We start from the raw sequence: 14,925 nt of genomic DNA, 5'->3' as shown, positions 1-14,925 counted from the left end.
TAGGACCTTCCTTGGCAGGGTACCCTCCGATCTGTTTGATCTGAAGCTCGCACTCTTGGGTCTCACACTGAAAACCTCTCTACGACCTCCAGGTGTATGAGTCACATAAGATGTGGTGATCTGCCAGGCTGACAGGAGGTCAGGGTGGTGAAGGGCACAGGCCCTGGTGTCCTGTCCACCACCCACCGGCTGTGTAAACCTGAGCCAGACAGTTCGCATGTCAAGACTTTTCCCCAAATGGAAAATGGGCATAAGAATGGCGCAGACATTTAGGCTATAGTGCTCTATATATCTATCCCTGGAAAATCTCATGTTTGCAAAATGATGCTCTAAAATTAACAGGGCTGATTTGAAAACTAGAGTTAGGGACAGGAAACTCAAACCATGCCACTTTTAGGTAGACCAATGGAAAAAAAAATGAACAATTCTACTTAAAAATGCTAGAACAGTTTTGAAAAAGATGTGTTGAATTCATAATAAAGAAATGCTTCTGAAAATGTAAGAGGGCAAGGTAGCTTGATGGGGGAGGGTGTAAGGAAGGGTTGAGGCTGCTAAGTTATGGAGACAAGGGCTGCTTGCACAAAGGGAAAGGAAAACTCTGCAATCATAACTTCGAAGACAGCCCCTGGATGGGGCCAGTCTTAGGCAAGAGGAAGAATGTGGGATCCTGGGTATTGTGTACAGTCCTGAGTTCTTGCAGTTTGCTGCTTTCAGCTGCATTTGTTTACACAACATTCCTTTGATGATGTTTGATGGCACAAGGCAACGACATGCTGAGAAAACTGTAGGTAGTGCAAGCGATGTGACTTCAGCATTACAGTGGCCAAGCTTCCCTACCACATGTTTAAACTAATTTGTGACAGAAGCACATGTGATAGCAGGGCAGTGAAAATCAAATGAAACCATGTAGGTAGAGCATGTGGCACAGGGTCTGTGTATATACTTACGGCTCAATACATAGTTGCTGGTAATAATAAACATAAAAATATATGGCCATTTTTCTACACATATCCTTTGGACCCTTGAAGATGTGATGGGCATTTGTCCCAGTCTCCTGGGTCTGGGGCCATGGCCTTGGCTGGCCCCACCCTCTTCATGCACAGACACATCCAGAAGCTTTGTGGCACGGAGAGCAACTCATCTTGGCCCACACGCCACCTCGAGCACAGTTGCAGCTAAGTCAACAAACTGTCCTATGAGATCAGTAAGCTCTGTCCAACTCTGCCATGTTTTGAGGTCTTTAAAAATTTTGTTCTGCCTTTCCCCCAGGCCAAGGATCCACCACAACACTTCAGAAAAGCTTTGAACCCACTGGTTTCCAAAACATGCTTTCCGGATTGTACAACCCCATTGTGTTCTCAGCCTCAGGAGCCAATCTGACCGATGCTCACCTCTTCTGTCTTCTTGCATGTGACCGTGATCTGTGTTGCGATGGCTTCGTCCTCACACAGGTCCAAGGAGGTAATGTTGGTGGTGAGGGCCAGGACCTAACAAGGGATGGGGAACACACAGGGATGCAGAAGCCAGGACACACAACATGGAGCTGCCTGGGGTGTACAGTGTGAGTGCCCACACCCAAATAGAAGGCAATAGTCAAGTACACAATACACACATGGTACCCACATTCATATTCCACGTGTCGTACACTGTGCTGGCCCCTTCACCTTGTAATACTGGTTTATTCCTTTCTGCTGTCTTTAAGGGACATATGACAAGCTCCATTTTACACACTGAGAAACTAAGGCTCAGATAGTTTAAATCCTTTGCTCATGGTCAGACACCTTGAAAAGTGATAGAGCCAGGGTTTGACCCAAGTTGTGTCTTCTACGGCACCTTACTGTCACTTGTGAAGCTGGGACTGGACATATTTGGTCAAAAAATGTTAGCTCATTCTTATTTCCCACCATCAGTCATTCAGCAATGATCTATTGAGTGCCCACTGCATACCAGGTCCTGTGATCACTATGCCTATCATTTTCAATAGTATCTCAGCAATGGAGATGTGCTTCTGTGTATGGAAATAAATTCATGTACTCAGCAGTGTGGCCTAGTGGTTGAGAAGGGACTTTGGTGTTATAGACCTGGGTTCTAGCCACTGCTGTCACTTTCTGGCTGTGTGATCTTGGACAAGTTACTTAAATGAAGTTGCACTTCCTTTGTTTATAAAATACAGATAATAATACTTTATATTAGACTACTTGTTATTAAGATAATGAGTGCAAAATGTTGCATATACATTTGGCTCCTGGTGTGCCACTGATGGACTAAAAGGGTCTTAACTGGTTTATATGAAAACCAATCCTATTTCTCCTTAGCAGCATCAAACTGTGACTGTTTTATATGAAAACCAATCCTGTTTCTCTTAGCAGCATCAAACTGTAAGCCACTATGTGACTAGTCACATTAAATTTATGAAAAATTCTAAAGATTAGAAAAAATTGAAATAGTCTGATATATCTTGTTATGGTTCTCACTTAAGTCAACAGGAGACTCTAACTGATCACCATGTATGTGCAATTGAATGTGCTAGGCATTAGGAACAGATAAAAAGGACTTATGGTCTGGGGGGAGGGCAGTGTATACCGTGAAAGGAGAATAAATGGCCTTTACTCATTTATTCATCTCTGCTCGCATTCAGCAAACATGTGTGGAGCACTGCTCAGCATCAGGCTTCAGAACTAGGCAGTGTGCGATGCAAATACCTGGTGAGGTAGAGACATAGAAGCCTTGAAGTGTGAAGGAAGGGGATAACAAGAGGAAGGTCAGGGAAGGCTTCCAGGAAGAAGAGGAACTTGGGCCAGGTTTTGTGGGATGAGCAGTATTTAGATGACAGAGTGTGAGGATTTGGTTCAGAGTGGGTATCCTTGTGAGCTGAGCTAGAGACAGAGAGACCCCAGGTTTTCTGAAGACTATTAACTGAGACATGGAGTTGATCAGGAGGCAGGTGTTTTTTGGTTTCACCTCCAGGACTGTTGCTGCCTCCAGCATCTACACAATATCCCCACCAGGCTCAGGGTAGAGGGTGTCTCTTTCTGAGAAGGACAAACACTGCCTCCTGGGTACACGAGCCCCTTGTCTCACCTTTGCAGGGCCATGCCTGATACAATTTGGATGTTTGTCCCTCCTCATCTCATGTTGAAATGTGACCCCCAGTGTTGGAGGTGAGGCCTAGTGGGAGGTGTTAGGTAACAGGGGTGGATTTCTCATGGATGGCTTGGTGCTGTCCTCTTGACAGTGAGTGAGTTCTTGCAAGATCCTAAAAAGTGTATGCCACCTCCCCTTCTCTCTAACTCCTAATCTCCTATAACATGCCTGCCCCCCCTTCACCTTCTGTCATGAATGTAAGTTTCCTGAGGCCTCACCAGCAGTAGATGCCAGCACCATGTTTCTTGTACTATCTGCAGAATCATGCGCCAATTAAATCTCTTTACTTTATAAATTACCCGGCCTCAGGTATTTCTCTATAGCAATGCAAGAACAGCCTAGTACAGTGCCCCTGCCCTCCTCCCCGCTCTCCACCTGTCACTAACCCAGTGTTTTCCAGGGCTCCCCATCAGGAGGCAGGTACAGTGTTCTTAGCCCCTCTCCTTTCTTAAAATCCAAAACATGCATGGCCCCACAAAGCTCTTGACCTCCGACCTTCCAAGTGCCTCTCCGGTTGCTCTCCTTCTCTACCACAGCCAGACCCTGCAAGCTGAGACCCTGTTTCACTCCCACACTGCTTCTACCAGCTCTCCAGTCACCAGGGGCATCTTCTGCTCCTCCATAGGCCTGTTGTCTCTGGCAACTGTCACTATTTCCTGCTGTCCAGTTCTTTCGACCTTCATCTTTCTACCTCTTTCGGAAGAAAGAGGTCTTCTTTCGACATCTCCTCTTCTGACCATCCTCTCCTGACCTCCAAGATGCCCTTTTCTTGCTCCTTAAACTACCCCTTCTCTTCTCTTTCAGCTTTCTGGGTTGAATCCTTAGATGACCTTTGGGATCTTTGATAGTTCCCACCTCCACCTCTTGTGGGTCTTTGTTCTGGGTGTGACCTCTGCAGAGGTCCCCATCCATACACTCATCTGCTGTTTGGATATACCCTCTTGGACATCTGTTAGGAATCTCAAAGTCAAATGAATGGGTAGATTTTACCCTAAACCAGCCAATCTCAGTGAAGGGCACCTGAGCCACAGACCTGGGATCATACTGAATGCCCCACAGCCCCCTTCCCTTCTGTGAAGCTGTCACTCCAATTTCCTGTTGCTCTCTTATTATCATGTTTGAGACCGAGGTGTATTCCATCCCTGTCACCACAGTCTGCATTTAGGCCTGTATTATTATTTTCTTGGCACCTGTACCAGTCTCTTAATTGGCCTCTCACCACCAACCCCCACATACCTGACTAGATTTCCCTTCCTCCAAGTCATCCTATTCAACTTCAGCTCTCCTTGTGATTTCCTCCTCCTGGGGTACTATTTTGTCCCTTCTCTTTGTTTCCAAGTTCACATATCCAATCTCCCTGGTGGATTCAAACTCCCCAGGCTATGAAAGAGTTATTTATCCTCAGCCTTTAAGACAGCCATGCTCACTGTAGGTGCAGAGGAATGCTACTGAATAGGACAGACCCCAAAGTGGGGAAGTGATCTGCCTGATGCCCACGTTCTAGTGGTCAGCAAAGTGGAACTTGGCTTTCCTGACTTGTGGCATAGACGCTTGTGCGCTACTTCCCCTCCCACTCCCGCCATCTCCACCTCCTCCTCTCAGATCCAGAGGGAGAAAAGGATAATTGTTAATTGCTAGACTTTGAAGATAAGTGAATATTGCATTGAAAACATATAATAAGTGTTTTACCCTATTCAGAGAGATGAATTAAGACTTCCCCAAATCTTAAATCATGTGTAGGTTTAAATGAGGTAAAGATAAGAGGGAAGGTGATATTAAATGGAAAGAATAGCTTATGCAAAGGCCCTGTGGGAAGAGGATGCAAGATAAAGAAGAGAAGACTAGAGGAAGCCGTGGTCCCTGGGGCAGAGTACAAGGCCAGAGGTTTAAGGGGCAGGAGAGAGAGGCCAGGCCACAGTGAGGAGAACATTTTAGGTGGCATGAATAGTTGTTTTTATTCTAATAACAACTGGAAGCCACTGAATGTTTTAAGCAAGGAAGTGTCATGATCAGATTTGAACTTTGACATGAGTGCTTGCCATGTCATGGCTTGAGTGTGGGGAAGGTTGTGGCTGGGGGTCAGAGTAGATGCAGAGATGAGTTAGAAACTGCCGCAGTAGTCCAGGGAAGAAGGTATGGTATCCTGGGCTAGGGCGGTTGCAGTGGAGATGGGGAATGGAAGATTCAAAGCATCCCCAGGAGACAAATTCAATAGGACTTTGAATTTGGGGATAGAGGAAGAGATGTCAATGATTGTTCTTGGGTATCTAACTTGTTCGTCTGTTGTGTGGCAAAGAATGAAAGAGATTGGATGTCCAATTTGACGATGGGAGGGGGAGATTTAGGAAGGCCATGGGTCCCTGTGGGGTATACTAAGTTTGAAGTGACTTTTGAGACATCCACAAAATGTCAGCTGAGTTTTGAGATGCAAAGATCCAGAGCTCAGAAGGGAAGTGTGGATGGGAGATATAAATGTGTAAATTATAGCTTCCAGTTGGTATCAAAGTGTGGGTATGAATGCATTTTTCTAGGAGGAGGGTGCAGAATGAGGAGATATGGGGGGATGGAGCTGATCTTGATGAGCAACTACATAACAGGTAGAAAATCTGCAAAGAGATAGAGAAGGAGCAGCCAGACAGGGAGGAGGAGATGGGAATAGTGGATCCTCGCGAAAGCTAGGGTGGGAGAGGATTGCATGGTGAGGAAGTTGTCAACAGTCTTGAGTGCTGCTGAGAGTTCAAATAAGGTGATTCCTGAAAAATGCTGAGTTTAGCGCACAGTGGTCAGGGTGGCTAAAATGAGAACGTTTTGTTGGAGTGGTGGGGCAGGAACACAGATTAGAATGAGCTGATTCCTAAAATTCCTTCTTCATTTAATGCTCTATGATTATGTGATGTGGATTCCTGTTAGTGCTTAAATAGAAAAATATGTCACACACACACACACACTTGTATTTGTCTTGATGTATATCTATATTTAGAAACACCATAACTCAAATCAAGGATTCCTCTTTGAACTAAATGTATTTTCTGAGGATACCACAATTTCCCCAGATGCACGATGACTCATCAGACCCTATGATTTTTTTCAAGCTGGAAAGGTTGATTTCATTTTCCTTAGGATCATATATGGAAGAATGTTTCTGTTCCATGCAGCGGTAAGCCCACAAAATCCTTTTTTCCATATTTCTGGCTGGCAGCTTGCTTGCTTTTCCCTCCAAGTTTAACCTGTGATCTGTGAATTATGTTGAACTAAACACCCACCTCGCAATGCTGAAAGTCAAGCCGTCTTTGAAATACACATAAAGTATCGGGCAGATGTTTTCCCCAGTCTTGTCCAGTGGGCAAATCTGGAGTTTTAACTTATGAAGCTTTGGCTGGATCTGCTGACGACCAGGAACAGAATTCTGCTACATCCTTTACCGCAGTCTGGAAAGTCATTTAGCTCCGGTGGATTCCCCCTACTTCCGCTGCTTTCGTTTCTCCCCTCCCAACAAGTCTCCAGCTTCCTGCGATCTCTACCCCTCCATGGTTTTGTTTCCACTGAGAGTTATTAGTGAAAATTCATGGGGCTTCTGAACTACATTTTAGTGGAGACTGCTTGGAAGTGGGGCTCTGAGGGCCTTGAGTGGCTTCAGGGTCACAGAGTGCAACTGAAGCTAAGCTGGCAATATATGACCAGCAAAGTGACTTCCAGCCTCTCCCTGGCCCCCACCTCCCAGGCACAGCCTTCTCAAGGACATTTGGCACTAGTTAAAGAGGAAAGCTGTATGAGTTTCTCTACTGAGGTCTGAGAGCAAAAGGAAAAATGTACCCTGCCTCTTGTTAATTCCATCATTCTGTTCCCTGGCTTTCAAGTGAGCCGGACCACAGTGATCAGCCTTCCTCGAACTCTCCTGGGCTCTGAGAGTGTGCCCCTTGCTGGTACTGCCCTCACGTTCCACAACTGGCCCTCAAACCTGCCCCTTGCTGAGGCTCTTGCTGCCTGCTGGCCATTCCACAATTTCTCAGCTCCTAGATAAACCATTCTTCCTTTCTGTGCCTCAGTTTCCCCATCTGTAAAACGAGGTGGTCTAACTAGGTCAGTGATTCTCCACGGTGCTCTTTACAAACACTTATGCCCAAATGCACCCCGCCCTATACACATGACCTACCAAGTCAGAAACTTTGTGGTTGATACCTAGAAATGAGCATTTTCAAAACCCTTCCTGCATTTCTGATGTCATCAGTCTAAACATCCATGTTCGGACACCACCATATTAGATGACCTGGAAGGTCACTTAAAAAATTCAGAAGTTTACTGCAATTTAACAGTGGCCAGCAGAAGCGAAAAGAACACAGTGTGAAATTTTTAAGCCAGACATCCATGAGTCACCTACTCTGGAGAAATTCTGGAGATAGAATGGTTTAGAACTAGATCCAGATTGGACATAAATTAGGAAATTAGAATGAGGAATGGAGTAGGAGTTGTGGGATAATATATTGCCCTTTCTTTTTCCAGGGGAGTCTGAACAACTCTACTACCTAGAAGGTTTATTTATCCAAATGGAATAGATACAAATTTATAAATCTAAATATCCTCAAGCAGCTTAATTAACTTACATGAGACTCAGTTTTCTCATTGGTAAAATGGAGATAGTAATGTCTGTAAGAATTAAGGGAATTAATATACTTAAAGACTTACACAGTGGCTGGCACATAGCAGATGTAAAAAACGTGTGAGTTACTTGAATGTATCCAAATAAAATCACTATCAAATTCCATTAGCTTAGGACTAGGTGTTCCTGATGCTAAACAAAGTCATAACTTTTGGGTAGCTTTTTAAAATTCAGAGTCAGGAGACATATTCAAGATAAAAGAGTCCAATGTCATCTCCCCTAGTTTTCTCTCCACACATCCTAGGCATATGGACACACAGTCTCTGCTTGGATATGTCCAAAGACGAGGAGCTCACTTCCTAACAGGGAAGTATGTGTCATTGGTGCATAGGTGTTAGTTTTTAATAGTTTCTTACTCCATCTCAAAAAACAAATTTCTTACTTTGAATCTAAATACTCCTTTATGAGACCCTTCAAGGTTGATCTCGTGTGTGTATGTATGTGTGAGAGCGAGAGACACAGAGAGAGAGAGAGAGAGAGAGAGAGAATATGATGGGAAGTGAGGCAGAAGGGCAGGAGAAAAAGGAGGAGGAAAGTGAAGCAGCAGCAGCTCAGGAAAATCACCCTGTTCAGCAGGTGTAGACCATGGTGACTGAGGATTCTGGCAGTGGTGCCCTCAGGATGTTGGAGGTACTGTCAGTGCTGTGGACGCCATGAAGAAGAGCTGTCACGGGGAGGGAAGGGATCAGCAGGTTTGAAGGAGGTGCCCCTCCCCTTGGAGATTTGCCAATAAGACAGCTGCAGTACTCTCAGGCAGGATTGTCTCAATTTAAAACCAGACTCTTGAGTTCTAGTGTCTATGTCTTCTCCTGAGATGCTGTCACCTATCTGTATCTGCAAATGCTCTCAGGGGACAGAGAAGAGACTCTAAAGGTCCGCCTCCATCACATTGACCTCTCCTCCCTCTTGTGATCCTCAGCTGCCATCATCTGTGGGTTGCTGAGCTCACCCAATGTCCTGCTTTGCAATGTCAAAGACTGGATGGATCCCTCTGAAGCCCAGGCTAATGCTACGTGTCCTGGTGTGACATATGACCAGGAGAGCCACCAGATGACATTGCGTCTTGGAGGCCAGGAGTTCATCAAGAGTAAGTCTTTGCCATTTGTCCATATTCCTTCAAAATTATTCTTCCCACCAGCAAGGCCCTCTGCTACTTTTTATGAGCTCTCCTTGTGGCCTGAGGAACTTACACTTCTGAAAAGAAAACTTTACCAATTATACTGGATGGAAACAACCCTGGCATCTCAGCAGAACTCTATGGGAAGCATCCATTTAGCTCCTCAGATTGCAGGTGGACTGCAGGGAGCATGGCCCAGCAGGGCAAGTCTGCTGCTGTCAAGAATCTTGGGGTTAGGTGGCAATTGATGGATCTCATCTAGTCTTGGCTGGCACATCTGGGCCCTGCTCTACGAGTTTCTCATCCTTCTCTGGAGGAATGTACTCTTCTGTAGATGGCAGGAGGAGCAAGGAGAAATAAGCAAGGTCTCTGTTGGTGGGGCTCAGATCTGTCACATTACCATTTCTGCCTCATCCTATTGGATAAAGCAAATCCCATGGCCAAACAAGAGACAAAGGGTGGGAAATAGACTGCTCCTATAGTAGGGAGAACTGCAAAGTCATGTGCAAATAATAGGACTACAAACAAGGATGGAAAACTGGAGCCTGAAATGCAATCTGTCCCCCAAACTAATGCCCATCCAGGCATATTTTCTCCCTCTATGAGTTAAGAAATTCCAGATTTACCAATTGTACTGCCCACTCCAGTGATGGGTGCAAGGGACTGTGGGCTCCATTGCATGGACTCAACTAACAGAAATAACCATTGGGCTTTCTCCTTCCCCTTCTTTCTTTTGGAAGCTCTTTTCTACAAACATATAAACATTACAGTGAGGGTGCATCTCTGCGATCATCTGTCCCAGCCTCTCAGTTTCCAGAGATGGGCAGTTAGTGCCTGAGGCCCCCCAGCCAGTGGCATCTCCTTTCTACCCTCTCAGCCCTGCACTGCCTCTCCCAGCAGACCCCCATCAGGAAAAAGTGGATGCCCACTCTGTGCTGGGCTAGGGACTGGCCAGCCATGTGCTACTGATGTGATCAGGAAAGACAGGACCAGCACCACCAGCACCACGATCACTGGGAGCTGGTTAGAAATGCAGAGTCTCAGGCCACACCCCAGCCCTCAGGGTGGGTCCCAGGAATCTGTGTTCTAACAAATGGTCTGGACAATACTTATGTAGCGCTGTTGGCTTGAAAGTTTCCTTCCATCTCTGAGAGTCTGAGTTATTATGAAGATGGGGCCAGCTTCTGCCTTCCCTCTTCTAGTTCCAGAGTGACGTTGAGGGGAAGCCCTGCTCCTTGTTGTCTGTTTATCTGCCAGAACCTGAACTGGGAAAGCACCGCCATGCTTCTTCTCCACCTCCTGAGTTGAGAGCAATGAAGGCATGTGTAGGTGCTGACCAGATAGGCTGAGTGCCTGATGTGAGAGGGTCAATGGGGTTCTTTTTGTGGGAACCCTTGGGTGCTTATGTTGCTGCAGGAAGTGGTCTCCCAAAGGCTGGCAGAGGGTCTCTTCTGCCTCCCAGGGAAGCTTCTGAGACCCACACCTTTATATCTTGCATTTCTCAAGGTTCCAGTGGCAGAGCATTCCATGTCACCCCATGTCACCTCCTCCAAGAGGGCTCCCTGACTACCCACAGGGCTTAGTGCTACCTCGACTGCAGAGCTTCATGGATGCTCTGCCTGTTCCTTTGTTAGGCAGTGCAGTCAGCGGCGTGCCACCATTGCGCATTTACCTGTCTGTGGAAAGTTTGTCTGTGATGTTAAATCCTAGCATTGGGCACCACTTGTGTGACATGGAGTAGGTCAATGAATGTTTTCAGGCCTAATTGCCTGTCTATATAATGAGAGTAGTACCAGTACCCATCTCACGGGGTTGGGAGGATGAAAGGAGAGGATATAACAATAAAAAATAAGGATAATAGAAATGACTTATGTAGCACACCCTCTGGGGCAGCCCTGCTCTGAGGCCTTGACCTATGCTCACAAGTCCTCAACACAGTGCTTCAAGGGAGGCACTCTTATCATCATCATCCCCGCTTGCCAGCTGAAGACACTCAGGCACATAGCACTTAGGGGACTTCCCTAGGTTTTAGAGCTTGTCAATAAGAGGGCTGGGATCTGAAACCTGGCATTCCGGCTCTCACACGGCCATTCTTAACCACTCCTCTGTATCAGCCCTTGCAGATCAAGAACTTAGCAGAGTTCCTGATCTGTGGTATTGATATTAGATGATGTTATCATTATTTTTTCAATTTGTCATTGTTTTCTGCCATATCTTAAAAACTGAATTGTGTTTCATTAGTTTCTGGATTCCCACCATTGAGCTATGTTTTATAAAGATGGCATAGAAAAAAGGATATATATGTATATATGGAGTGCATGGTCACCAAATTCTGAAAGAAAATATCACAGAATTTGGTGGAATTCCATAAAACATAAATAGTTTCTTTTGGGGTCAATAAAATCTAATCGCTCCTTTATGTGATGGGTAGAAAACATACGGTATTCATTACTCCAGGAGCACTGGGTGAACACAGGCATTTCAAGAAAGACATATGATACTTTCGTGGCAGTAAATCCAAAGTGAATTGCTCAACCCAGAGCGTGTGCTTGGTATGTGCCCAAGAAATGAGGACTGTGCCCTTGTCTGGCCTCCCAGAGAAGTGATTACCAGAAGACCTTTGAAATGTTTGTTTTTTTCAGTGCCCTATGTGTGTGTGTGTATTGTGCGGTGAGGGCAAGGCTTTAAGAAGCATGTACTACAGTAGAGATTTCAGGCAGCCTTCATACTCCAAATTGGAGGTTGCCCTATACAAAGGCTGAGTAGGAGGCTACCTCCAATTGACGACAACAGGGCGCAGATATTTCCTCTTCAAAATAAGAGGTCAGCCTTTTAGTATGATTAACCCCTGGAGGTGAGAGGGAGGGAGTGTAATAATTTAAATTCTAACTACAGCGTGAAGAACTGATAGATACCCTTTTCTAACAACAGATATTGATGGAGGAGAAGAGGAGGGTTCTGGGTATAGGAACAGTTGCAGGGGAGGGCGTGGAATGATTTGAAAGAACATGGGGAGGTGCTAGGGACAATAAAGACAAACTCCATCCCCACTAAACTTGATTGAGGACTGGCCTCTTCCTCCCAGTTTAACAATGGGATAGATGGTTGTGAAGACAGACTCTGGAATCAGGCCCTGGAATTTGAATTCCAGTGTGAATGTGCCCTCACTGTGTGGCCCTTCTAGGCTTTGGTATTCCCAATTATTCAGTGAGGATAATGGTGGTCTCTGACTCTCCAGGTAGTTGGGAGGATTAAAGAATAATGTGTGTGGAACAGCAGAGTGGTGCTGAGCAGGGCAGGCTCACAGTGGACACTGGAGATGGGGCACAAGGGCTGAGAGTGAAAATGTCTGGAATGGAGCCTGGCTTTTCCCCTGGCTCTGTGACCTTCTTCAAGACATTTGACCACCTTCAGCCTCAGGGCTGCCATCTGTGCAGTGGGTCCATTTGTTCACAGATTACTGAGTGAAGTGCTGGCATGCTCCCTAGGCTGTCAAACAATGCCTTGTTCTCTGGTCCCTGGTTCCCTAACAGCACATCCAACAGAGGCACCCATGGGACTTCTGGGTACAGACTTCTGCTTTTGTTGATCAGTTCACTGGTACTATCAGGCTGTGGTTCAACACATGACCTGGGTAATGGAGAATTAGCATTTGTTTTTAAAGCACAAATGAATTGATTGCCAGGTGTAGGAAATCACAACCCAAGAGAACGCAAGTTCAAGTAGTAAATATCTGCACTGCATTATACAAAATACTTTCACGTACAACTCAATCGATCCTTTGGGCACTCTGGTGAGGCAGTTGGTTATATCACAATTTCACTCATGAGAGTGAAGTTTGGAGCTCTGACATGACACACCTTAAGAGACAATCTTTGCATTAGCACCATGGCTGGGGCTCAAGCCTTCAGCTTAGGAGACCAGTGCTGTCTTGTGGAAGCTCTCTACCCACCTCTCTCTGCCACCTTCTGCTTCCACCATCCTGTGTGCAATTTACTGGAAGTGGAAAGTGCTTTGGGGTTCTCCTTGTTATTATGCCAGAAAAATGAAGGGGTCTCTGGTAACTGAGAGTGTCACTCCTCAGACATCGCTTTGGGGCCAGCTATGCTCCAGATATTGGGTATTAATGCCAGCTAATGGGATATTCTCCTTCAAGGATTTTACAGGGCTGTTGGGAGAAGGGAACAGAAGATTCAGGAAAGCTGTAGGGTCAACTGTGAGTTGCAGAGGGGAGCTGGGAGATGTGCAAACAGCTTTGGAGGAGGTGAGTTGGTGGGGAGCCCTCCCCCAGGCTGGGGCAGCCCTTGTGTTTCCTCCTCCCTCCCTCCTATCGTGAGCAGCTGCTAAGTAGGTGTGAGGGTGAGGTGGCCAGGCCAGGTCCGGAGGCAAGGATGGGGAGAGTGGCTTCTGTTCTCAGGGAGCTCACAGGCTAGATGGGGTGAGAGATACAGAGATTCTTAAATACAGCAGACCTCCTGTTTGCCCATCTTAGTGGACTGACAAGGATTGTAGGAAAGCAGAATGTCCCCTTAGCATATCCTTTCCTGTTTGGTAAAAGCAAATTCAGGTCACCTGCCACACAGAAGTTAGGACTGACTTCTAATACCAGCTCCCAAGAAACAAACAATTATACCCCAAACAACCACTCCCACAAAACACCTGGAGGCTATTTTAATCTGATTTGGAGACACAGCACCTTTTGCTGTGAGTTTTCTGCCATCAGAAATGAGTGATGGCTGAAAATATGAGATTTTGCTTCACTTTGGTGCCTGGGTTGACATGTGTTCTCCAGAGAGAAATTCACTCAGGATCTGGATCTCCCAAATTTCCAGTGAGCATTTCTGAGTGTATTCAACTATTTGCTCCTGGCTGAGTCAACCCTCTTATTTCTCAGAAAAACATCTTAGAAAGCTCTGGGGCTGCATATGGCTAGTTTTTGACAAATCTTGAAGTGCAAATGAATGGAAAACAGGCAGATTAAATGTCCCCTAATGCCACACAGACGTAAAATTTGATAGGAAAAAAAAAAAAAGCCTTGGCGGAAATACTTTTGGGTTCATCCTGAATCCAAAAGGCTTGATGTTGAGTGATTGTGAGGCTTTGCCTGATGTTCAATTTATAGGGGTCTGTTTTATATCAGTGTTTGTCATTATCTTGGGGTGCCAGGACCTCAGTGAAGAAAGTTACAATACACCTGTGGTACTCATTGCAACCAGATGCATCTAGATTAGATGGCTGATGAATGTCTAGAAATAGGATGGGCCATTTAAATAGGGTACTATCAGTTATTAGTTACTGCTGTCACAGGTTGGGTGTTGCCATGTGCTTAGTGCTATGTTTGTGTCTTGGTTTATAGTTTGGCTTCTCCCAGAATCAACCATGAGACAAAGATTCAGGAGTGTCATTTAAATAGGAAGGACAAGGAATATGAACAGAGTCTCAGGGGAAGTAACACAGAGAAGAGACGACAGCCAATAAAAGGTGGACTCTGAGGCCAGCTGTACTTAATTCCCTGGATCAGTGTAAAACACACTTCAGAATGACCGCACTAGCTGTGCCAAGGAACAGGGTGTGCACCCAGCAGTGCTGCAGTGGACTTGACTGACAGTTGCAGGGAGGGCAGCAGCTCCTGGCCCGTCCATCCTGCCACTGTGCCGAGGGCAGCTGTGGCTTTCTACAACTCCCTCAGAGCCCTGGGCATAGACCAGCAGTTCACATTGCATACATCATTTCCACTCATCATCTAAGAACAGGAGAGAAATGGCATTTTCTCCATTTACTGAGGGGGAGAATAAGGCATAGGGACTCAAGGGAAATTCCTCAAGGTTTTTCAGCTCACCAGTAGCACAGTTCGGGTTTCCTTTATGCCACAATCATTATTCAGATCTGCTTTGTGCTGGGAAGTGGGATGTAGAGATCCTGATATCTGCCTTCTGTTAAGGAAGCTCACTGTCTAGGAGAGGGGCAAGGGCCATTGTATTGGTGCCGCTGACCAGGCCTCGGTTCC

At 45.8% G+C, this 14,925-nt stretch overlaps 1 protein-coding gene across 1 annotated transcript in view; it reads left to right on the top strand.

The window, feature by feature from the left end:
* Nucleotides 1-14,925, top strand: part of TG (thyroglobulin) — a 272,792-nt gene that overhangs the window by 74,357 nt on the left and 183,510 nt on the right. The window contains exons 26-27 of the mRNA XM_011938150.1: nucleotides 1,270-1,461; nucleotides 8,721-8,888. Coding sequence (XP_011793540.1) covers nucleotides 1,270-1,461; nucleotides 8,721-8,888 — 360 coding nt within the window. The remainder of the gene's footprint in view (nucleotides 1-1,269; nucleotides 1,462-8,720; nucleotides 8,889-14,925) is intronic.

Source organism: Colobus angolensis, unplaced genomic scaffold (genome assembly GCF_000951035.1).
Source record: "Colobus angolensis palliatus isolate OR3802 unplaced genomic scaffold, Cang.pa_1.0 Scaffold17, whole genome shotgun sequence".
Classification (NCBI taxonomy): Eukaryota; Metazoa; Chordata; class Mammalia; order Primates; family Cercopithecidae; genus Colobus; species Colobus angolensis.
This window is presented reverse-complemented; position numbering and strand designations above follow the sequence as displayed.